The sequence below is a fragment of the Mus musculus genome, chromosome 4 (assembly GCF_000001635.26).
Source record: "Mus musculus strain C57BL/6J chromosome 4, GRCm38.p6 C57BL/6J".
NCBI classification, from domain to species: domain Eukaryota; kingdom Metazoa; phylum Chordata; class Mammalia; order Rodentia; family Muridae; genus Mus; species Mus musculus.
This window is the reverse complement of record NC_000070.6, coordinates 126,419,438-126,443,538: the sequence shown is the minus strand read 5'-3', so window position 1 is coordinate 126,443,538 and position 24,101 is coordinate 126,419,438. Positions and strand designations below refer to the sequence as shown.

General features: G+C 42.4%; 2 protein-coding genes across 12 annotated transcripts in view; both read left to right on the top strand.

Annotated features, from left to right (window-relative positions):
* Ago1 (argonaute RISC catalytic subunit 1) overlaps nt 1-8,527 on the top strand; it is a 33,696-nt gene extending 25,169 nt beyond the window's left edge. For all 5 annotated transcript variants that reach the window (XM_011240521.2, NM_001378879.1, NM_153403.3 and 2 more), the window contains exons 13-19: nt 299-458; nt 633-723; nt 1,456-1,650; nt 2,228-2,362; nt 3,074-3,175; nt 3,498-3,697; nt 3,928-8,527. In XM_011240521.2, coding sequence (XP_011238823.1) covers nt 299-458; nt 633-723; nt 1,456-1,650; nt 2,228-2,362; nt 3,074-3,175; nt 3,498-3,697; nt 3,928-4,036 — 992 coding nt within the window. In that variant the 3' untranslated portion in view covers nt 4,037-8,527. The remainder of the gene's footprint in view (nt 1-298; nt 459-632; nt 724-1,455; nt 1,651-2,227; nt 2,363-3,073; nt 3,176-3,497; nt 3,698-3,927) is intronic.
* A 3,341-nt stretch (nt 8,528-11,868) lies between these two features.
* The window catches only part of Ago3 (argonaute RISC catalytic subunit 3), a 104,677-nt gene continuing 92,444 nt past the window's right edge, over nt 11,869-24,101 (top strand). For 6 of the 7 annotated variants that reach the window (XR_001784115.2, XM_006502917.4, XM_011240478.3 and 3 more), the window contains exon 1: nt 11,869-14,271. Coding sequence is in view for 3 of the 7 variants with exons in the window: in XM_006502917.4 (XP_006502980.1) it covers nt 14,253-14,271 (19 nt within the window). In the remaining 4 variants the exon portion in view is untranslated. The remainder of the gene's footprint in view (nt 14,272-24,101) is intronic. The other variant, NM_153402.2, reaches the window with a different exon arrangement.

The following is a 24,101-nucleotide window of genomic DNA, read 5'->3' as shown; positions in this document are numbered from 1 at the left end:
GTTGCTGGCGTTACAGGGTTATAGGTGTGAACCATCCTGTCTAGCTCAGGATGTTTTTGCATGTTACCCTTCTGCTTGGAGTGCATCTCTCTCTCCCTCTCTCCCTCTCCCTGAAACAACTCCTCCTTCCCAGATTTTAGTTCAATCATTATACACCCCTGACTAAGTTATTACCCCGTGTTATATATATATATTCTAACAACGTTGTTTTACCACTGTTATTTTTTATACCATGTGACATTGTAGACTTTTAGCAAAATGCCAAATGCACTATTCAGTTTTCTCTCTCTTCCCATAGCTGAAGTGAAACGTGTCGGAGATACACTCTTGGGAATGGCAACACAGTGTGTGCAGGTGAAGAATGTGGTCAAGACGTCACCGCAGACTCTGTCCAACCTCTGCCTCAAGATCAATGTCAAACTCGGTGGCATTAACAACATCCTAGTCCCACACCAGCGGTATGAACGCTTACTTGCTCTGTCACGGGGACCTCCTGGGGAGAGGTGAAAAGACAAGAGCCCTTTCCAGGCAGAGTGACAGAGACACAGAGACAGAAGACGAGAATGGGCACGGGATGGTGCCAGCCAAAGAACACGCAATCACTCACTGTTTTGTTTTCTCTCCTTGCTCAGCTCTGCTGTTTTTCAACAGCCAGTGATTTTCCTGGGAGCAGATGTTACACATCCCCCAGCTGGGGATGGGAAGAAACCATCTATCACAGCAGTGAGTGATTCTTGACTCTTAAGTCCCTAAGCCCTGATCTTTCCGTGCACCCCCTGTAAACCTAACTCTGCATGAGAGCATAGCCTGTGGCCCGATGCTGTCCATCAGTTGTTCTTTCTGTGTGTTCAGTTTTTGGTTTTGCTCCAGTTTTGAGAGTGGTAAGGTGACTTCATATCTCTTCTTTGAAACCTCTTTTAAGGGAATTACCTGATTGCAGGATTGGCCTTTCTTTTACTTCACTTTAACCATTGAGCCATCTGGTGGAGTAGCTGTCTCTCCACTCCCTATGATATTCAGAGCACTTAAGTTTTTAAAGTCTCAGCCCCTAGGGCACTTAATTTGACAGGAAAAAAAATGGAGAAAAAAAAGTGATACAAAATGAAGCTGTGAGTGTGGCTGTGGAGTTCCAGGCCATTCTTGATGCTCATGTCCTGCTGGCCATAGAACGAGGATGGGTGCTTGCCTGCAAGGACAAGGAAAGCAAACATTCTGATCACAGAGTAAATCAGTTCTGTTGGCCTGGCGGAACAGATTGAAGCTGGTGCTTATTGGCTCCTAACTCCTATCATCCCTTTAGCATGGCAGCCAGATAGGTCCCGTCTCTGATGTCTAGGTTTTCTAGGAACACAGTGAGTGAACTCATCCAGTTGGAGGGCATTCTTACCCACAACTCCCTCCTCAGACCCCTTACTTGAGAGCAAAGGAAGGTGACGTTCTGGGGTCTGTCGTTAGGTGGTAGGCAGCATGGACGCACACCCCAGCCGATACTGTGCCACCGTGCGTGTGCAGCGCCCACGGCAGGAGATCATTGAAGACTTGTCCTATATGGTGCGCGAGCTGCTTATCCAGTTCTACAAGTCCACCCGCTTCAAGCCCACCCGCATCATCTTCTACCGCGACGGCGTCCCCGAGGGCCAGCTGCCCCAGGTATGGTTCCCGGTGCCTGCTACATTATCTTGTTGAAGCCAGAGGACTACTTTTTCAAGGTTGTTGGAGCTGGGAAAAGCCAGAGAGCACTACTGAGAAGCTGTGTAGCAAGTATCTGTGGACTTTTGTTTCAGCACACAGTTCTCAGTGTTCCTAGGTAGTGCTGGGACTATTTAGTGGTCCTTTTCCTTTCTTTTGAGACATGGTCTTACTACATCGCTCTGCCCAGCCTGGAACTCACTATGTAGACCAGGCCGACCTTGACTTAACAAAGATTTCCTGTCCTTTCTCCTGAGCATTGGTATTAAAGGTGTGTGCTACCACACCTTTCTAGTTCTGTGTCTTAATGTAAGGTCTCTTTTTGCAAGGAGTAGATAGGTACTGTCTCCTGAAGCCAAGGTTCCCAGCAAAGGTTTTCAGATGTACTGTCAGGACCCATCATTTTTAATTGTTGAGCATCAGCTTATAAAGGTCATGTGCAAAAAGCCACATACAAGTGGGATGTTTTTAGTTCAATGAGGTCTTTGAATTAAGAAAGGGCCATGTGCCTTTTTCTCCCTCTTCACCCTGTGCCTAGATTCTTCACTATGAGCTGCTTGCCATTCGAGATGCATGCATCAAACTGGAAAAAGACTACCAGCCTGGGATCACATATATTGTGGTGCAGAAGCGCCATCACACCCGCCTGTTCTGTGCTGACAAGAATGAGCGGGTGAGTGAAGAAGCTGAGGCCACCCATGCCCTCTTCCTGTCCCCTGTACCTTGAGAGAGAAGCCTTGAAATACAGTCTGGGAATTTAGTTTTTCCCTGTGTGTCCTCCCTGGCTGTTTCCCCTGGCTTTGTGGCCCGTCCTCCACCACTTCTCCTCCCTCCCTCCTCCTTCTCTCCTCTCTCACTCCTCCCTCCCTCCTCCTTCTCTCCTCTCTCACTCCTCCCTCCCTCCTCCTTCTCTCCTCTCTCCCTCCTCCCTCCGTCCTCTTTCCCTCCTCCCTCCTTCCTCTTTCCCTCCTCTTTCCCTCCTCCCTCCCTCATACTTCCTCTCCTCCTGGCTCTCTGGTCTAGACCCCTTATATAGACCAGCTCCCAGAGAAGGGAAAGGGAACTACCATTTATTGAACTTCTCCTATGTGCCACACACTAACTGTTCAAGGAGTCTCCTCACAGCAGCTCTGTGAAGTAGGTACTATTGATCTCTCCGTTTAACTTAAGAAAGGTTAAATGGCTTGATAGACTCACACAACTAGTAAATGGCGAAACCAGGATTCAAAAACTTGACTTTAGAAGCCCACTATTTCAAGACTTAGTTCCCTCAGAGAATAAACTTCTTTGTTCTTGATTTCTGGGAGAGTAAGAGTAGAATCCAGTAAAGGTGCCAGGCAGGGCCAGGCAGGTCTTGGGATCTTGGTTGTGTTTGTCTCTCCAGATTGGGAAGAGTGGTAACATCCCAGCAGGGACCACTGTGGACACCAACATCACCCACCCATTTGAGTTCGACTTCTATCTGTGCAGCCATGCAGGCATCCAGGTAGGTGGCATCTCCTGGGGTTTTTATTGGGTTAAGAATTAGTTGGTTATTCCTACTGCATTTAGAATGTTTGTTGTAGTTGAGTATATAAAATGACCATTAGCTAGCCCCAAGTGTACTTGTAGATTGCTTTATAATATTTGATTTTGTGTATTATTCCTCTTATGGGTGGTGGGGTATGGTCATGCAACCTAAACATATTCTTAATTAGAAGTGGGTTTTTTTGTTTGTTTTTTGTTGTTATTGTTTGCTTGTTTTTATTTTTTGTCAGCAGGCATCCACTCTGTCCAATTAGGGCCCACTTACCATCTTTTTTACCTAGGGTACCAGCCGACCATCCCATTATTATGTCCTTTGGGATGACAACCGTTTCACAGCAGATGAACTCCAGATCTTGACATACCAGCTGTGCCACACTTACGTACGATGCACACGTTCTGTCTCTATCCCAGCACCTGCCTACTATGCTCGCTTGGTGGCTTTCCGGGCACGATACCACCTGGTGGACAAGGAACATGACAGGTAAAGGCTAGCTGTTTGCTTTTTCCTTCCATTTTTGTACCAACCCTTTGGACTTTTTGTTGATAGAAGGAAGTGGATGCTATCCAATTTGAGACCCTTGGCTTCTCTACCTAAACATGAGTCGGTGTTTTCTCTTAATTTGGTATCTGAATTGGCACTGTAGGCATGGGTGAGGGATTAGCAGCAGTTCAGTTCACCAGGAAAGACTTTTTTATATGTTTTCTTTTCAGTGGAGAGGGGAGCCACATATCAGGGCAAAGCAATGGGCGAGACCCCCAGGCCCTGGCCAAAGCTGTGCAGGTTCACCAGGATACTCTACGCACCATGTACTTCGCTTGAAGGCAGAACGCTGTTACCTCACTGGATAGAAGAAAGCTTTCCAAGCCCTGGGAGCTGTACCACCCAAATCCAGAGGAAGCAAGGCAGAGGGAGGTGGGGTCGGAAGGAGTATAGGAGGCCTTGTTTCTATCTACAGAGGGGGTATAAGGGTGGGAAGAGGACCAGCAAGACAGACTACCAGCCAGAAATCACTGATAGCAACCTCATTGTCCTCAACCCCTCTCCCCATCTTGTCATATCCGACCCCCTTGGACCAAAAGGGGCATCACTAGTACCCACCATACACACAGTTGTCTCATGTGACTCACAGTGCTAAAGACTCATGCTCAACAGCCTGCTAGGGTCAGCTCTGCAGCCCTGTGGTCAAATGCTGGTATGTTTGGGTTTGCTATTCTAGATGAGAAAGTGGGTGGGAAGAGGGCAGGAATTTTTAGGAGCCTTAATCAGAAAAGGTCTAGATTTGTTTAAGAAAAAGGAAAACAGACTCAGATCAATATTTTAGGATACTAGATGTTTTCATGGGTTCAGAATCCACTTTGTAGGAAGATTTTTAATGCTAATGGTTTGGGTTGCTCCTCCCCAGCTGCCATCCCCTCCCATCATTCCTCTCCACATTCTCTACCCCATGCACCTTTTCCCTGACAGACATCCAGCCCTCGTAACACTTAAGGCACTATGGCACTTAGCTCTGAGGTGACATGACCCTGTCTTCCTTCCGCCTGCTGGTGGGTAACCAGTGCCTTCCCGCAACGGTAATGCTGCAGAACTGCAACCTTTTGTACCTTTCTCTGTGGGGTGGGGTGTGGGTGGGAAAGGAGGGAGGGAGGGAGGGCAGAAATAGCCCAATGCCAGCGAGCCTCCAGCCAGAATGCCAGCTAATTTTCATTTGAAGGAATTGACTTCCATAATCATTGAGCTTTTAAAAAAAGGTCACAACCTCAAGATGGTTAAAATCCATTGACATTTGCACTTTCAGACGTGACAAGTCTCCGAGCTGCTGAGATGACTGGCCCTTGGCCTTTCCCCTTTAGCTTCCTCTTTTCCCTGGCCCCACCACCACCCTGCCAGATCTAGAGTTACTGTCATAGTATTTCTCATTCTTGGCTTTTTTACCCCTGATGGTAAAGTCTCGTTTCAATATTTCTTAACTGGGGTGTCTTACAGCAGAAGATCGTAAGGACTAAAATAAGAAAACAAAAAATCTAAAGGTTATTTTTATACCATAACTTGAGTCTATTGCCAAAATCTGGAAATTCCCTCCCATACCTGATGAGTCTGCATTCCAGAAACATGGAGCCGTAAGAGGGAACTGTGGAACTGACTTGTGTTCTGGCCTAGCTAAGTAGGGGGTGGTTGTCTCCCCAAGGTGGGGCTCAGCCTCTGTCCTTCCTCTGTGCAGACAAAGCCTTGTTCTCGAGACAGCCTCCCTCCAGGGCGCTGTCCTGCCCTCTTCCCTGTAAGTGCATCTTCCCCTTTTCTGGACTGGACTGTCCTTTGATCCCTGACTAACCGAGACTCTAGCACGTCCTCTGGACAGGCTGGGGAATTTTGCTGCTCCCATTTGCTTCTGTTTACACAAATGAAATTTTCCTGTTTCTCACTAGGGCATGTGAGTGGGTGGCATGGGCTTTTCTTTTTCTACCCCTCTCTTGAGGTTCTGGGGTTCAGCTAGCTGTCTTGCAGGACTGGAAAAGAAGTGGGTTCTAGCTTTGTCTTTGCTGACCTTGAAGCAAGGCCCCCTCTTTCCTTGACCATTCTTTTTTCTTCCTGCATTATTGCTTGGGATGGGAAATTTGAACCTCCGTGTACAGGTTCCCCTTCTGAGGAGCCTGAGCTTAGGATTGCCCTACTCTGGCGATGAAGCCATGATATGTTAGCTCTAGCCCAGGCTTAGAGGCCCGCTGGAGAAAGGAAGATCTGAACCCTGGCCTATGGAGTCAAAACCTTTCCCCAAGAGCCCATGTATAGACCCAGATTTGCTATGCAAATAGTCCAGATTCAGTTATGGCTGGCTACATTATTCAGTAACTTCCCAACAGGTAGCACAAATATTCCTTATGGAAAAAGCCCAGGACTGTTCAGTAGTTCCTCCTGTACTTTTCTGCTGGCTACAGTATGGAGTGCCCCATGGGCACAGGCCCAGCCGGAGAACAGAACGGAGGGCTCTGGGAAGAGGCAGCTCACTGGAGAGCCTACATTCCTTACACAAGTGCCTAAACAGAGTGATGCCAACACTCCATCTGCCCTGTCCATCGCCTTCATAGACAGTCTACTTCGTGTTCCATCACCCTTTGGGGAGGGAGCTCTTTGCAGACAGTGTGTTGTCAACTTGGGTACATTTGGGGGCTTGGATTAAGGGCACTACTCCAGGAGGGTCCAATCATTCACCAGCATTTGCAGATGCCCATAGGGAACAGGTGGCTGTCACAACTCCCAGCAACAAGATTTTGTTTTCTCCTTTTTCTTTGCCTCACTCTCTCCAGTTGGGTTTTAAGCTAGAATGAAAAGCAGTTTCGGTCCTTTGGTATTTATGTGCCATTCATGAAATAAAAGCAAGAGAATGCTGGGCACGATGGCCCATGTCTGTAATTCTGTTATCTCAGCACTAAGGCTGAAGCAGAAGATTTGCAAGTTCAGGGTCCACCTGGGCTACTCAGTGAATTCCAGGCCAGTGTGCACTATGTAGCAAGACCATGTCTCCATAAAAAAGACCAAGAAAAATGACTTGGGTGACAGATCTTGCTGTGATTTTAAATAATTCTTTGAGACTTAACTACTGACCATGTGGGTTCTTCTCATTTAAAGGCAGTATGCACACATTACAAACAGTGTTGCCAAGCCTCAGCTTGTTTGGATTTGGTTTAAGTGGTGCATTGTACCGAGCTCTGGGAGGATTCCAGCCTCATCTTAGACAGCTCTTTCTCCTCCCCCAACTCCCTCCCATGCCTCCACCCCACCCCCACTGTTCGGCTTTCCCTTTCCTCTTCTGGCCTTCCCTGGCTTCCTTTTCCTTCTCCCTCTTCCCTCAGCTTGCTTGCTGGCTGGCCTGCCTGCCTGTCTGCCTGTGTGATAATGAATTCTCTGCATGGCTGCAATGATCCCACTGTTAGTTGGCAAGGTCAGGCTTAGCTCATTGACTACAGAAGACCAAAATCCTGTTTCTCATGCCCAGTGGTGTTAGCCCTGGGTTGCACTGTCCTCAAGCTTACACTAGGTCAGAGCAGCAGGCCTGTCAAACTGACAAAACTAGTAGGGTTTCTGGCAGGTTCAACACCTCTCCATTCTGTGGAGGGGCTTGGAGAAGAGGCAGTGAAGGAGACCGCTGCTTTGAATTCAGTCCAGTGTGACCGATTGGTTGAGGTGCTATTGGCAGCCTGTTGGGGTCGGCCTGGAGCTACTGTTACTGGGAACTTAAACTTGGACTTTGACTAAAGTTGAACAGAGTATGAAACTGTTCTAGAAATCTAGTTCTCAACTGCGACATAGCTCCTCTGTGACTGAGCAGCAAGGCTTTCCAACAGGTTCCTTTTAACCAGAATTCTATGAATGATGCCGGGGACACAGTTTTCTTAGCTGGCCCATAGAAGGTCTACAAGGCTGCTAAGTGTTGTAGACCTGGCATCTGGCATCACATAGGAGGATGGAATTTCTTCCCTTTCAGGATAGAAGAGTCACCTCTTACCTAGCCAAAAGGCAGTTTTGGGAATTCCTGTCAGGAGGAAAGGTTTGGTTTTGTTTTTTAATTTACTGGGCTTTAGATGGTAGTTCATTATGCCTTCCTTGGGCAGGGATCATGGCAGGGATACGCAAGGCACTCTAATACTCGGCCTTCTAAGCAGGCTGGGAAAGGGGGATTCTCTGGTTTTCTCTTTCTCCCCACTTACTAGGACTTGCCTTCTCCCTGAGCCACGAGAGAGGCTGGGTTGGTGCTCTCCCCTTACTCTGCTCCTACTGACTTAGAACCTCTGGCTGCTGTATGATAGCCCAGGAAAGGGAATGGAAAGAATGGGCTCAAAACAATAATGTAAGGAAGGTGGTTTCCTTCCTTAAAAAGGGAAATCAGAAACTCTCCAAGAATTGTGTAAGTAAAGACAATGTGTCTGAATGCACTGAGTCCTCTGGTGTCATAGCAATAAGGAAAAATGAATTGACTTTCTGTGCATACAGTCCAGCCTGACTGGTGTATGATGTTGCACTTAGCAGCCATGTGGTGGGCATGTGTGACTACTCTGGGTTTCACTTTATTTTCTAAACTTTTTATTCCTCTCAAGTCCAGCATGGATGGGGAAATGTCCCTGGAGCCCCGCAGCTGTGTACTTGTTTGCATTTGTTTCCCATTGAGACTTGTGTTTGTGTCCTGCTTTGAGCTGTACCCTGTCCCGTCCATTGTGAAATTATCCCAGCAGCTGTAATGTACAGTTCCCTTCTCAAGCAAGCAACAGCAGCACAATCTTGTGTTTTATAAAAACAACAGTGGCTTTTATTTCTAAAGTGCAGTCTGTTTTTTTTTTCCTACCACAAAATAAATGGTTGGTATTAATTACATCTCTCATAGGTTTTAGGGTGGAATAATAGATTGTCATGCAGTCACACTGCACAGGGTCTCTCTGTATTCTTCACTTCACAAACATGCAAAACACTGTGCAGGGAATATTGTGGGAGGAGAAAGTAGGTACAATTCAAAAATGAGAAAAAAAACAGGATGTCTTTAAAGTTTCTTGGGGAGATCATTGGTCACGGAGTCCTCCAAGACAAAAGATTACAAGTGGCTGGGCTGAAGCTGTAACAGTGAAGATGGAACGGAGGGAACATTTGAGAAGCAGAATAGAACATTAATAGGACATGAGTAGTAGAATATAGAGCTTAAGTCTCTACTTGAACATGAGTGTACTGAGACATTCTTACTAAGATGGGGTCAGTGAGACTATAGAAGGCGTTTAGTACATCTCTCGATAAAGGATAATTAGCCTCAGGTACAAAGTTTTCTTTGAGGGTTCTGTTATGTATCCCTGGTGACCCTCAAATTCACAGTCTGAGCTCTTCCTCCCATGTACTGGAATTGGAGGCCTACGATAACCTGCCAGCCTTAAGGATCTTGAGATTCCTGGGGAATACAATTAAAGTTACCAATAAACACAGTCTTGGTGCTTAGGCAAGATGGGAAACTGCTGGTAGAAGTACCGGATTTACACTGGGTAAAAGGTAGCTAAGGCCTCAGGTGCAAGGGAAACCACTTACAAAAAGAAATACACTGGACAGCCAGCCTTGGGGATGGGGAGGAGTCAGAAGCTAGGTGACAGCCAAGTTACCACTAGATAAACTGGTAACTTATTTTGGCCTGGTTAAATAAGGTGGAGAAAAAATAGAAAAGGAATTTAGGACTTCCAAATTGTCCATCAGATAACACCACCACTTTCAAATTTCTCTTGTTCTTGGGAGAAAAAAAAAGTCCTGATTTTATTCCTAACAAGTTTTATGCATTGTGTGCTGGTATACCAGACAGAACCTAGCTTGCTGTACTTACTGCTAAAACGTGTCTTCTCCAGGGACTGTGAACACCTAGGAACAGAAACTACACTCTGTTCTGTCATCTCGAGACAAAGGCAGATAGATACCAAGAGAGATGTATTTGAGGATGAGTGAAGTGAGCTGGAGAACATGAGTGTGGAGGGGGCAAATCAAGAAGTGATACTGAGACAGGTTTGGTGGTACACACCTTTAACCTCAACAGTTGGGAGGCAGAGACTGGTGATCTCTGAGTCAAGGCTAGCCTGATGCATATGTTGAATTTCAGGTCAGTCAGAGCAACATAGTAAGACTGTGTCTCAAAAAACCAAAACCAAAACCAGCCAAACAAAAACACAAGGGATGGAGTCTATAATCCTGAACTTTAAGTAAGCCAAAACGTGATGTTCCTGCATCTTCAGGTAAGCAGAGTAGGAAAAGATCTCTTGGTGTCAGCAAATTATCTTTCGGATACTTTCACCCCCAACTTCAGGGGTTTCTTGGGTTTGTATCTTAAGCTGGTGGCATAGTTGTTGAGCTTGCGAGGTCTGGTATCTTCCCTAGTACTACTAGAACACTGATTTCTCAACACTGGGGAAGAAGGTGCAGAGGATTCTGGCGGAGAGCCCACTGTGGAATTATCACTGGCAGACAGTGTACATATAATAGGTCTAGCAGTCCTCTGGAGGCCAAGTGTTATGACTTTGCAAATTATAACACTAAGCCTTTGGTTACCACCTGTCAAATCCCTTTGGGATATGGCCGCCTAGACACCAGGATCCTTCTAGCTGCAAATCTTAAAGGAAGTTGGTTGAACTTGAACAACATATTCCTGGTTGAAATAAGACAAATTTATTTTATTTTGGTTTTTCAAGTTAGGGTTTCTCAGTGTACCAGATCCCGAACTATCCTGGACTTGCTTTGTAGACCAAGTTAGCCTAGAACTCTGCATTGGGATTAAAGGTATGCACCACCACCACCCAGTGACACAGAAGGTGTTTGTTTTTTTATTTTGAAAGACTTAGCAATCCGTTGCTTCTTATAGAACCCAGGACTACCAGCCCAGGAATGGGCCCTCCCACCCTTCATCACTAATTGAGAAAAATGCCTTACAGCTGAATCTCATGGAGGCATTTCCTCAAGGGAGGCTCCTTTCTCTGTGATAACTCCAGCTTGTGTCAAGTTGACACACAAAACTAGCCAGTACAGATAGCCTTTTTAGTACTGGTTGAACAATCTTCCCTCTTGCCTTTGATGCTAGAATCTTACGGCAGTTAGGGTTTAGAGGTTAACGATATAGTGAAAGATCGTACTTAGAAGTTCTAAGCCTCGGCCATGCTTTACCAGGCTGCTGTCAATATCACTTCAGTAATGATGCATTGGAATACTAAACGGACTCTCATTTCCCAGACATTGTTTTGACTCTAGGCTGAGGAAGGTTTACACGCTTGGGAAGATATGCAGAGAACATGAAAGAAGCAATCCTTCAAAGCAGCCATGTCAGAAGATAGAAGGACTTTTTTTTCCCCTTACAGTGTTTCTTTCTAAAACAAAGAAATCTTCCTCTGGATGCCCTTGCAATTCAGGCTTCATGTCTCACTGGCTCATTTTCTCATGCCACTGGGAAAGCAGCAAAGTCATCCTTTATAAGACTTACATTAATGGGACTTATCCTTTGCATCGTAAGGACTAGGAAGGTTAGTTATGTCTGACAAGACAGAAGCAGGTAAGGACCTTTGGGTGGGTACCTTGGCTTATGGAGAGTAGTAGAGAGCCTTCAGCCTTGGCTCCATGTGTTCTTACAGCCCATGTTTTATATTGTGTTTGTTGCTGGTGATCCAAACACAAGTCATTCTAGAAACGACTGGTGGGGGCTGTCATTTTTTAGTGGTGTGTCTTCCCTAACACAGGAAGGAGACTACAGACACATGAAGGGCTGTAGAATAACAGTGGCAGTTGGGAAGAAAGTGAGTATTCTTAAATCCCTGAATCTCATTTGGAGGCCTCAAGGCCTTACCACACGTTACTGTAGGAAGTTTGAAATGCACTGAGCATTTGGTATTTTAATGTGCTTTGTCATGGCGACTCATGTATTCGTGTAACTATTTGATACCCTGGTATTTTTGTTGGGTGGTTCATGTAGTTTACTCCTTTTTAAATTTGGTTGTTTGTCTTAATGAGCTATGAAAGCATATAAAATTCAAGAAATAAGTTCTTTGTTGGAGATAATATGTGTATATATACACATATGTGTACATATATATGTAATTTTTCCTAACCCATGTCTTGCCTTTCGTTATGAATAGGAAAAAAACGTCCCATTTTTATGTCCAATTTATTAATGTAAAGTTAAATTTACTGTCTTTCTAACTTTTCTAGTTCATGCTTTTTTTAGTCGTATTTAAAGAAAATTTGCATTGTCTGGCTGAGGTGGCTGCTGGGATGCTCAGTGCACAGTGTTCACTGCTTCCTCTGCACCTGAGACTTTGTACTGTTTTATAGATCTTCCTTCTGAGAACCATCGATGCCATCAGGCATAAGCCACAGTTTTATCCTACTTCTTGAGCCCTATCCTTGAAAACAATCCAGCCAGCCAGCCAGCAAATAGTTAATGTGCTCTTACAGGACAGCAACAAGCATTGCTCTGGTACTGAAGGTGTGGCAGTTAACAAGATACACAAAACTTTATGTCCCCAAGATTAGGCTCATTTGGAAATCAGTTACCCCAAACAGTATTTGGCCAGGGGAAAGTCTCATACAACTTTTCATCGGCAAGAATCTCCTAGACCTTTTTGCCTCCCTACTTTAAATTTTAATTCATGAGTTTTTCATGTGGGTTTACCCTAAAACAGTAAAAGCAAAAGTAGATAGGAACCCATCACAGATATTTGTTGGATTTCACTGACTCTAAGGACGCAAATCTTCCTTCAGTGTTAAAAAAGGCAGCACCTTCGAAAAGATGAATCAGTGGTTATGATCACTGGCTGTTCTTCCAGAGAACCTAAGTGCTTCCCAGCACCCAGGATGGCTCACAACTGTTTGAACAGTTCTCAGGAATCTGCCACCCTCTTCTTGCCTCCAAGACACCAGAAGTGCAGAGACCAGACACCACCACACACATTTGAAAACAAATAAAAGCATGCTGTTTGTCACCACACCATGTTTTTCTGGAAGCTAGTTGAGCTTGCATTCATTCAAAGAACTAGTTCCAGAATCAAGAGATTGGGGGTAGGATAGGTCCTTCCACAAGTCTGAGATTTAGTTCTTATGGCTTAGGTCAATATGGATTGTATATAATCAGAGCTTGAACATGACTTTTAAGATGTGCTCATTCATCTGAGGATGTGATATTTTAAAAGTGATAAGAGTATTTCTTTTCAGTCAACAGGAAGAGAGGCAGAATTGGTGTGCTAGATGTGGCTTGGAGTCACTTCCATGTATTAAATGTTTATTATGTAGTCAGCATATTTATTAAGTACCTCAAAATTGTAACTATTGTAAATATTTTTGTTACTAACATTTGGGAGGTTTTTGTTTTTTGTTTTCCTTTCAGTTTTTCTGATGAGGAAACTAAAGTCCAAAGATAAAGTGACTAATCCAAAAACCCAAAACGGGGAGGGAAGGGATCGTGAAAATAAAATCTTTCTCAATTCTCTTTTTTAAAAAAGAAATATATGTCAAAACATTACTGGTTCATTGGGACACGGGGAAAAATACTGAATCATTGCTAAGCTTGCATGAAGTATCTGGTTTCACGAAGCCAAGTATTTTTAAAAGACGGACTATTTGCCGGATAATGAGCTGGGTCTAGTCTCCCAAAGGTTCCAAGTCAGCAGAAAAGCACCAGACTGGATCGGATCGGGGAAACTGGAGGCTGACCAATTTAGCTGTAAAAGTCTCGAGTCCCAAGGAAGAGAAGGTTTAGCAGGTGTTTAAACACCGGAAGGTCGTTTAGGTTCCTCAACGTATTGGGAGACTGTTTAAACATAAACGTAATTCCATCTGGTATACATGGAACATCCCGTTTCTTGTTCATCCGTTTAAAAACTATATTGAACTTGTGGTCACCGCCTAGTGCACGTGCTCCAAGCGGGTGTGGCAGACGGAGCTGGGAGGGAGGATGCCCTTGGCTGGTCACCCGCCACTCTCAGGTAGGATGTACCTCAGGTAAGCTCCGCGGGCAGGCAGCGATGTCGCCTCAAGCAGCGGTCCTCACCCGGGAGGCTGGCACGGGGAAAGCTGGCCTCTCGCTCGGGATTGTCGCCGTCAGGCACAGCGGGTGCAGGGCGACCGCCCATCCGCGGCTCCGCCCCAGCCAGGCACCGGCTCACCCGCCCACAGATCCCCAGACCTTGTTGCTCCCGCAAGGCTCTGGCTCCAGGCGAGCTGCCGACCCGGAGGGAGAGCGGGGCGGGATCCGGAGAGCGGAAGTGACGCGAGCGGGCTTCCGGGGGCGACCGGGAAAAGCGAGCGGCTGCGGCGGCGGGGCGGCTGGCGGGTCGGGAAGCTGCACGCGTCAGCATCTGTGGGCGACGCAAGTTCCGGACCTGGTTCCAGCGTCCTCACTCAGGACTGTCGCCGCTCTTACCTCGCTGCAGGCTGTCTGTCTCTCCCGACTGTGCCTCTTGTGCCCGGAGCTTTCCGAGGGCGTCCGCTCCTCGCCTCTGTGGTGGCACCCTTCTCTCGTGAAGCACTCCCCCCAGCTCCATGAATGGAAATCGGCTCCGCAGGTGAGGCGAGCTGCGGGACAGGGCAGGTGGGGTCGTTACCCCGATGTTGTCCCCTGAGCATCCTTGTTCCTTCCACTTCAGGTGCTGTCAGCGCACATAGTGAGGGAGTTGCGGGCTTTCAGGCCCGATGCGGGTGTCCTCTCCACAGCCCAGGGACCTACACTCTTGGGGTCATTGAGTTGGCGAAACTACAAGGAGGGCTTAAGTTTGGAGTTCTGTAGGTGATGACATCCCCCTAGAGTGCTTTCCCCTGAGAATGGAGAGAAGTTTGCCCTTGCTTTTGGAATTCTTGTTGGAAATATAAAGGGCGCGCTTGTCCTTTAACCGGGTCGTGTGTCCCATGGATGCAGAACAAGTCAGGCATAACCCTTATCTACCTATTAGTGTAGTTTGAGGATACTCTGAGATAATCAATGATTACGTTTCTAATTGGTGCTCGGGCGACGTCAGATGCAAGATGGCATTGCTCCCACCCCTGGTTCTCAGTGTCTGAGTGTGTAGTTTCTGAGGAGCTCGGAGATGTCCTGTCGCTCTGGACCACTGCTTACTAGAAGGCAGAGCTTCAGGATGCTGACACTATTTCCCCTCTATTTTCTATTCCCTGCACAGGAAATCTGGAATTTAGGATTTGTCTCTTGAGGAAAAAAAAAAAAAAAAAAAAAAGAGGTCTTGAGAAAGGAAGCCGGCCTGGATAGTGCTTGTCTTTAAAAAGGAAAAAGTAGTCAGCGATTCTAAAGTAGTTGATAGAGTAACATGAAATAGGTGTTACATAACGGCCTGCTGGCCCAGCAGTCACCCTGTTCTCCAGTTTGAAAGTTCTCTCCATCCACAAGATCAGTAATATATTGTTTTCATATATTTGGGGGATTGCCTTGTTATTATGTCCTAGCAAGTCACTGAATTTCATATCTCATCTTGCCAATTTGAAAGGTCCCCAAATATAAGAGAAAAAAAAAAACCCAAAACTAAAACTAGCAACATAGAAGGCCTTCAAATCAGTTCAGGGCATAATTGTCGAAGGGATACAAAAAGGCATTTCCTTTATTATGTGGAATTTCTTTCTACTCAGTGTCTACCATTTTTTCCCTTTCTATGTTCCATTTTTTTTCTCATATTTTCTTAACAGTGAAATATGTCTAGGCTGTGAAGTTTTGGACTCTTATTATCAATATGTGTGTTTCCAGACTGTATTTTCTATGCTTTAAAAGTTTACATTCTGTCTGTACTGCTTTTACTTTATAAGATAATCTGATTATTTCCAGCTCTCTGATTTTTACATAGCTACCCTGTTGCCAAGCCTGGAAAACTAAATATGACATTTAAGGTTGTGTTAATCATCTACCTAAAACTTTTGAAGAGCTTTCCCCCAAATTGAGTATTTTCCCTATTTGGGCTTTTTATGTGAAAATATTGACATGTGTTGATTATTTGTGATATAGGGCCAACTACTCAGTTGATACAATTAGCTAAGCCTGACTCAGTAAAATGTACCTTTTCTTTTTGGGTGTTGTTTTGATAAAATATAGAGCAGTTGATGTCTTCCCATCAGGGAAGGTATAGTTAAGATTTATTAACTAGTTTGGCAATGGTGGCTCACACCTCGGTCCCAACATTCAGGAGGCAGAGATGGTTCAATCTTTGTGAGTTGGAGGCCCGCCTGATTTACATAAAGAGTTCTAGGCCAGCTGGGGCTACTTAGTGAGACCTTGTCTAAACAAACAACAAAACAACCAAATTGTTGTTCATTGAATAAAAACAAACAAAACAGTTCTACCAGCCATGCTTGGCCATCTTGAAACATAGAATTTGTTCTTCAGTGAAGTTTATGTGTGACTGGCTGTTGTTTACTATCAGGCTCAAGGTTGTTACCATCAAAATGATTCTTTTGGTTGGGTGCAGCGACCCATGGCTTTAACCTCAACACCTGGGTTTCTGTGATTTAGAGGCCAGTCTAGTCTACATAGTGAGTTCTAGGCCAGCCAAAGCTACATAGTGAGACCCTTCGGAAGGAAGGAAGGAAAGAAAGAAGGAAGGAAGGAGAAACAGAGAGAAAAAGGGAGAGAGAGTTTTTTGTGTTGTTCTTGCGATTTTTATGTAATTGTTACAGTGAATGTGAAATTGAAACATACTTAGGAAAATAGACAACTAGGTTTTAAATTCAGATTTGACATTTTTTAGCTATGTGGGCTGGAGAGATGGCTCAGCAAGTAAGAGCACTTGCTGTTTCAGCAGAGGACCCGGGTTTGGTTCCTAGCACCATGTGGTAGCTCAAAACTATAACTTCAGTCCCAGGGGATCTGATGCCCTCTCCTGACCTCCAAGGGCATCAGGCATGCATATGGTGCACATACATATGTGCTGGTAAAACATTCATACACATAAAGCAATATAATAAATTTTAAATTTGAAAAAAATAGATATAGGTGCTTTCTAACAGTCTATTAGGTTAGTACTGAAATTTTGGTTCTCAAATTCTGTTTTCCTTTTAGTGCAATAGAGGATATAAAATATAATTATTATGTAATTATTTAGTGATGGAGCATTCCTTACTAGAAATATTTATTCTTTCTTTCCTATTTGCATGAAATATTACAAGGGTTATTTGTGAAACTAGGTCTCCTTGTGTAGATTAAAGCTGTATGCCATCATACCTAGCTCTATAAGGCATTTTTCAGTTGTCCTATACAGTCCACTAATTAGTACCACCTCAATTTCAATTTAACAACAAAAAAAAGGGAATAATTCATTTTAAATAATAATTTGGCATTTATGTTTATGATTCCTTGGGGGTAAATCTTATAAAACTTTTTTGGTCTAATTACAATTGAGTTAAATAAAATATATGGGCTATGCTTTATTTCTAAATAAAATGAGAACAGGAAAATCAGGCAATGTTCATGTAAACACTACCTATTTTTGAACCCTAGTACTCTAGTTTATATTTTTAGGTAAAGCCCAGCTGTTGTTCAGAAAGGAATTATACTTAAATGTAAATATTCTCTAATACTCTATGTGAAGATGGGCGTTTCAGTTATGGATTGCTTTCCTAGCGTACTACAAATTCCATCCCCAACATTGGAGGTGAAAAGGCTCATGGAGGGAAACCACTTATTTTTATCATAAATTACTACTATGTAAGTAGAGTTGTCGTGGCTGATAGTTTTATATAATCTTGCAAAAAGGTTTTACTTACTTTTACCTTATGAGTGTTTGACTACATGTATGTATCACTTATACCATGTGTGTGTCTGGTGCTCACAGAGGCCAGAAGAGGGCATTGACTCCCCTGGGACTGGAATTAGTGTAGTGAGCTGCCATTTGTGAGTGCTGGGAACCCAACCTTGGTCCTCTTGAAGAACAGGAAGTTCTCTAACTGCTGAACCATCTCTCCAGCCCTCTTAAGTTAAACTTTTAATTTTGTGTTAGAGCCCGGTATTTCTTTTATTGATGAAAATGTTTTGAGTCAGAAGCACTTGCAAAAGTAAGGCCTGTGCAACCAAACCTGATCCAGATCTCATATGCAAGCAGAGAACTGACTCCCAAAAGTTGTCCCATCCACACAGACATCCACACTCAATAAACAAACAAACAGTATGGGGAGGGAAACAAAAGCCCATTTGGGTCCAGATTTCAGAAGAACAAAAGCTGAATGTAAAGGAAGCTGGAAGTAAATGAAGAATGAGACTGGAGTCTGGCATGATGGGGTGCTCCTGTCATCTCAGCATTCGGAAAGCCTGACAGAGAATTATGACTTGAAAGCCATCGGGGCTACACAGTCAGACTTCATCTCAAAATAAAAGGGAGGGTTTGAAGAAGAGGTTTAGAGATTCAAAATAACTGACATACACAGTGCCATCAGATTCTCAGGTTAGTGTTTAAAACAACCCATCACTTTGGGAAGTAATCATTATTGTAAAAATTTTATATTTATGGCTTGTTTGGGGTGGAACAATGTTACATTGCCCCTTTGTGTGGTAGTTGTGAATTTGGAAGTACTAATTTTTTCCTACTGTATTACCACTTAAAAGTTTGGTTTGGGGCTGGAGAGATGGCTCAGTGGGTAAGAGCACCCGACTGCTCTTCTGAAGGTCAGGAGTTCAAATCCCAGCAACCACATGGTGGCTCACAACCATCCGTAACGAGATCTGACTCCCTCTTCTGGAGTGTCTGAGGACAGCTACAGTGTACTTACATATAATAAATAAATAAATCTTTAAAAAAAAAAAAAAAAAGTTTGGTTTGTTGCTGCTGTCCTGAGATGGCCACCATAACATTGTAGAATTTGCTACTTAAGACTGGCATTAGACTTGAATTACAAAAACCATACAAGGTTATTTTGATTATTGTTTTAGAATGTTTAATTTTTCTGTCAGTGATAGGGTACTCAGAGACAATATTAAAAAGGAGACAAGCCGGGCGTGGTGGCGCACGCCTTTAATCCCAGCACTTGGGAGGCAGAGGCAGGCAGATTCAAAGCCAGCCTGGTCTATAGAATGAGTTCCAGGACAGCCAGGACTACACAGAGAAACCCTGTCTCAAAAAAACCAAAAAAAAAAAAAAAGAGAGAGAGAGAGACAAATGTCACTTTTCTTCTTTTTTTTTTTTAAGAAATTATGTTTGTAATATATAAAATAGTTGGTTATATTATAGCATTTTATATGTGTATATAATGTACTTTGAATATAATCACCCACTTTTTTCTATTAAATAAAGACTTTAGGGCCCAGTGTGGTGACCAGCACTCAGAAAGGGGAGGCAGGTTCTCTGAGTTTTATGACTGCATAGTCTACATAGTGAGTTTCAGGTCAGTCAGGACTATATAGTGAGACCCTGTCTCAAAAATGTTAAACTTTAAAGAAGAGGTGAAAACAAGACAAAATAAAACATATGTAACTTAAAATGTAGTCTTATAAACATAAAGAAAATATTTAAAAACACCCATGAGCCTGTCACTATGACACAACCAATTTTTACTTTTAAAAATCAAATTAGAAACTAGTCAACCATAAGGTGCCTTGAAAAACAGTAAAATGAATGAAAAGATAAATAGATACTATTTCCTTTTATTCTCTGGATAAATTTTGCCTAATAAGTTGGTATTCATGTATGTTAGTTTATATTTTTCATTATGAACACTGTATTTGTTTGTTTCCGTAAGCCTGGCCAAACAGCATGCCAAGAAGCCAGGGGCCCTGTAAAGGGAGAGTTCCTGGAAGAGTTAGTTTTCGCTTGTATATATGGAAAAATCCTAGCTCTGAGAGGAATTCTTGCCAAATTGTCTTTAGCTGTTGGATTCTAGCTGAAAATGATTTTACTTTATATTATAGATATCTAGATTCATTTGATTTCTAAATTCTTAAGATATTCCACCTGAAAGACAAACTGGAGTCAGTGTTTTTGTTAATTTAACAAAACTTTCTTTTACAGCACTTAAACCTTAACATGTAATTTGTTTTAAATAGTTAATACATAAGAGAAAAAAGGCCAAAGTTATAGATCTGTTCTTAGGAAAGTAAAACTAAAAAGATAATTTATTCTCAACTGATTTCGTTTCTTGTCCTTTTCAGTTTCAGAGGGCTAGGTTGAACAACACTTAGCAGACATTCCTACTTTCTAATTCACTTCTCTAGAATACTCATAGACCCTCATTTTTGGGTCATTAGCAAAACAGGTGTGAGAAAGAATATTCTGTGTTTTCTACCATAATGATTATGCTGTTAGGATGCATGAACAGCCTTTCTGTATTTGGAGTTGCTGTGGTTTTCTACCATTATCTATGTTAATATTAATGGCTCTCTTTGGTTAGCCAATGATTTAAAAAAAAGACTATTGAGATTCAAACAACTAATGCTTTCTCTTACATTATAAATGTAGATTTCTGTCGATTGATAAACAGTTAAAATGAATGAAAAGAAATAGATGCTATTTCCTTTAATTTGGTCAAATTATGCTTAATATGTTGGTATTAATATATTAGTTTATTTTTATATATATTAGTTTATATTTATATTGATTTTGTGGTTTGGTTCATACATTTGTCTAGAATATCAGCTTAATAAAATAATCTGCAAGTATTCATTTTATATCATACTTATTTTATTCTTTTAATAATTTTCAGATTCTTGGGAAATCAGAAATTATGCAATATAAACATGAATAAAAAATATTTTTAGATTTTTTTTCATAGTTAGAAGGAAATTTGCAAGAAAATTTTCACAATTAATACATTTATGTACTATTTTAGTTTTATTTAATACTATTTTGCTACTCTTCTGATTTCTAAATCTAACAACATAAGTTATTCATAATATCTATTTGAATTTTAAAAATAGTTACTAGATTACAAGATCTATTAATATTAACATTTACTCTTATTTTCAAGGGAGAAAATTCTTCAAAAGATTTCTTCCAATAGTAACATCTGAGGCACTTAACCCTTAACAGGTTTAATATTGTGTAAGTGATTGCTTAGGTATAGTGAATATGACTACAACCACTGTCTTTCTTGATGAGTTTATGTATAAATAAATAAATGGACTTTGAAACTGGCAAATAGGAGCTTACTAGAAGGTTCATACTAATGTGTACTAGTCCAAGTCTGTACACACAAAGGCATGAGACCACAGGCATTTCCTTCAGTTACACTTGGACATGACTTAATACATTTACTTTTCTGAAACAAACTATTTTTTGTTGTTGTTGTTTTTTTTTTTTTTTTTTTTTCGAGACAGGGTTTCTCTGTGTAGCCCTGGCTGTCCTGGAACTCACTCTGTAGATCAGGCTGACCTCGAACTCAGAAATCCACCTGCCTCTGCCTTCCAAGTGCTGGGGTTAAAGGAGTGCGCCACCACCGCCCAGCTTGAAACAAATATTTTTAACTATAGACCAATACATATTCCTCGTTTTAAAAAGCAAAACTATAAAGGAATGCAAAATAACATTATATAACAATATTATTCTAACCTTCACATAAAACTATCAGTCTGGCATGGTGGTGATTGCTTGTAATCCCAAAGCAAGCATAGAGGGACTTAAAGAAAAAAATGTTGCTGGCGGTAGTGGCACACACCTTTGGAGGCAGGAGGAATTCTGTGAGTTTGAGGCCAGTCAAGTCTAAAGAGCAAGTTCTAAGACAGCCAGGGCTATATAGAGAAATCCTGTGGGGTTTGGGGGGCAGTGAGGAGAGAAAAAAAGTTTGCCTGTTTGTCATGTTGTTTTTACTTCTACCTTTACTATTAAATCATGTATCATGAGTATTCTCCCGATGTCATTTATACCTATGTGTTAGCAATGATAACTTTTATGAGTATATACATTTAATTTTAATTTGTTAATCAGTCTTATAGGTGGTAATTTAGATTTTTTCCATTTTTTTCTTCATTATAGATAAAACTTTGGCAAGTATCTTAGTACATAGTACACAAATCTTTGAATACTAGTTCAGTGCTGCCTATTGTATAAATTCCTAGAAATAAGACTGGTAGAGCAGGTATTCTATGAATATTAAAGCAAAATTTCCATAATTTGAGGGGTGGAGAGATGGTTTAGTGAATAAGAGCACTGGCTGCTCTTTTAGGGGTCCTGGGTTTGATTCTCAGTACCCATGTGGAGAAACCCTGTCTCAATATATAAATGAAATTATTAAAAAATACACAGGTAAGCTAGTGAGATGGCTCAGTTGGTAAAGGTGCTTGTTACCAAGCCTGGTCACCTGAGGCCAATCCCCCACGATGGAAGGGGAGGACTGACTCCCACATGCTGTTTTCTGACCTCCATAAATGTTCCATGATATGCACATAAGTAAGTAAATAAATATAAGAACCTACAGTTTTATGCTATTAAAACACAAAAATATACTCAACCAAAATAGAAAAAGAAAAAATTTTAAACAAAATTAGAACTATACGTGATGGAAGTCACATTAAAGCCAATATTCAAGAAGCATTTTCCAGAAGTGTATCACCACCCTCAGCTAGACTTTTTTTTTTCAACTGTGGTAAAATACACATACAATTAAATTTATCTTCTATACACTTAAATGTATAGCTCACTAGTGATAAGGTACATTCACACTGTTGTGCAAACAATCATTAGAATTCTTTTTATGTTGGAAAACTGAAACTTACTCCCCCTTGGCTCCTGCCATAGCCCCTAACAATTACATTTCTTCCTGTCTTATTTGTTTATTTGTTTGTTTGTTTGTTTTTTGAGCCAGGGTTTCTCTGTGTATCCCTGGCTGCCCTTGAACTCACTGTGTAGACCAGGCTGCTCTCCAACTTAGAGATTTGTCTGCCTCTGCCTCCTGACTGCTGGATTAAAGTCGTGCACCACCACCTTCTTCCTGTCTTTAAAACAAAGCAAAAGACTGTTTATTTCTTATTTTGTGTCTGGAGAGGATGCCACCCATAAGAGGCAACTTGTAGAGTTGATTCTGTTCTTCCATCCTGTGGGTTTTGGGGATTAAACTCAGGTTGTCAGCTTTAGCAGCGAGTGCCTTTACCCACTGAACCTTCTAGCTGGCCTTCTCTCTGATTTTTTTTTTTTAATAGAAGTTATACATATCTCATATACGGTGGTAACACAGTGCTTGTCTTTTTGTAACTGGCTATTTCACTTAATATTATGTCCTAAAGTTGGTCTGTATTGTAGTATGTGTCAAGAATTTCTTCTAAGGTTGAATACTTTGCCATTAAGTGTATCTTCCACACCTATTCATAATCCATAACATTTAAGCTGCTTTTTATCCTTTTGCTGTTGTAAATAATGCTCCAATAAACATTCATGTTAAATTATCTTTGTTCAAGTTTTTTTCCTTTAAATTCTTAAACACACACATACAAACACACATTCATATACCTCCCTCCCCTAAAGTAGAATTACTGGGTCATATAATCCCAACATTGATGTAGTCTATTAGATTAAGTGCATTTGCCACCAAGTCAGAGGATCTGAGTTCAATCTTTAGGACCCGTATGGTGAAAGGAGAGAAGTGACTCTTGAAAGTTGTCCTCCAAACTCCACACATGTACCATAGCAAGCATATGTATGCCCTTCCACAGACAAACTACTAATAATAGAAGATTCTCAACAAAACAAAAATGTAAAAACTTATTGTACCATATGCTACTGTTATTTTCAAGATTCATTTTAATTATGTGTACATGTATGTGTGAGTCCTGTGGCAGCATATTTATAAGTACATGCACATATAAGTACAGGTGTCCACAGAGGCCAGAGGAAGGCATCAGATCTCTGGATCTGGGATTATAGATAGTTGTGAGCAACATACTGTGCGTGCTGGGAACTGAACTGGAACCCTCTGCAAGGACAGTCTATGTCCTTAACAGCTTAGACATCTCTCCAGCCCACACTCTTTCTGTTCTTTCCACATTATTTATGTATGTATGTATGTATGTACGTACGTACATACTTAACTACCTACCTATCTATGTGTTTATGGTCGTTTTGCCTCTGTGCAACATGTATGTGCCCATCATCTGTTGAGGCCATAAGCGGGTATCAGATCCTTTGGAATAGAAGTTCTAAAGAGAGGATAATGAGCTGCCATTTGGGTACTGAGAATCCAACCTTGGTCCATTGGAAAAGCAGCCAGTGCTCTCCCCCCACCCCCCAAGGCAGGGTTTCTCTGTGTAGCCCTGGCTGTCCTGGAACTCACTCTGTAGAACAGGCTGGCCTTGAACTCAGAAATCCGTCTGCCTCTGCCTCCCGAGTGCTGGGATTAAAGGGGTGCACCACCACTGCCCGGCTGTAGCCAGTGCTCTTAACCACTGAGCCACCTCTCCAGCTTCTTTCTGCTGGTATGTTACAAA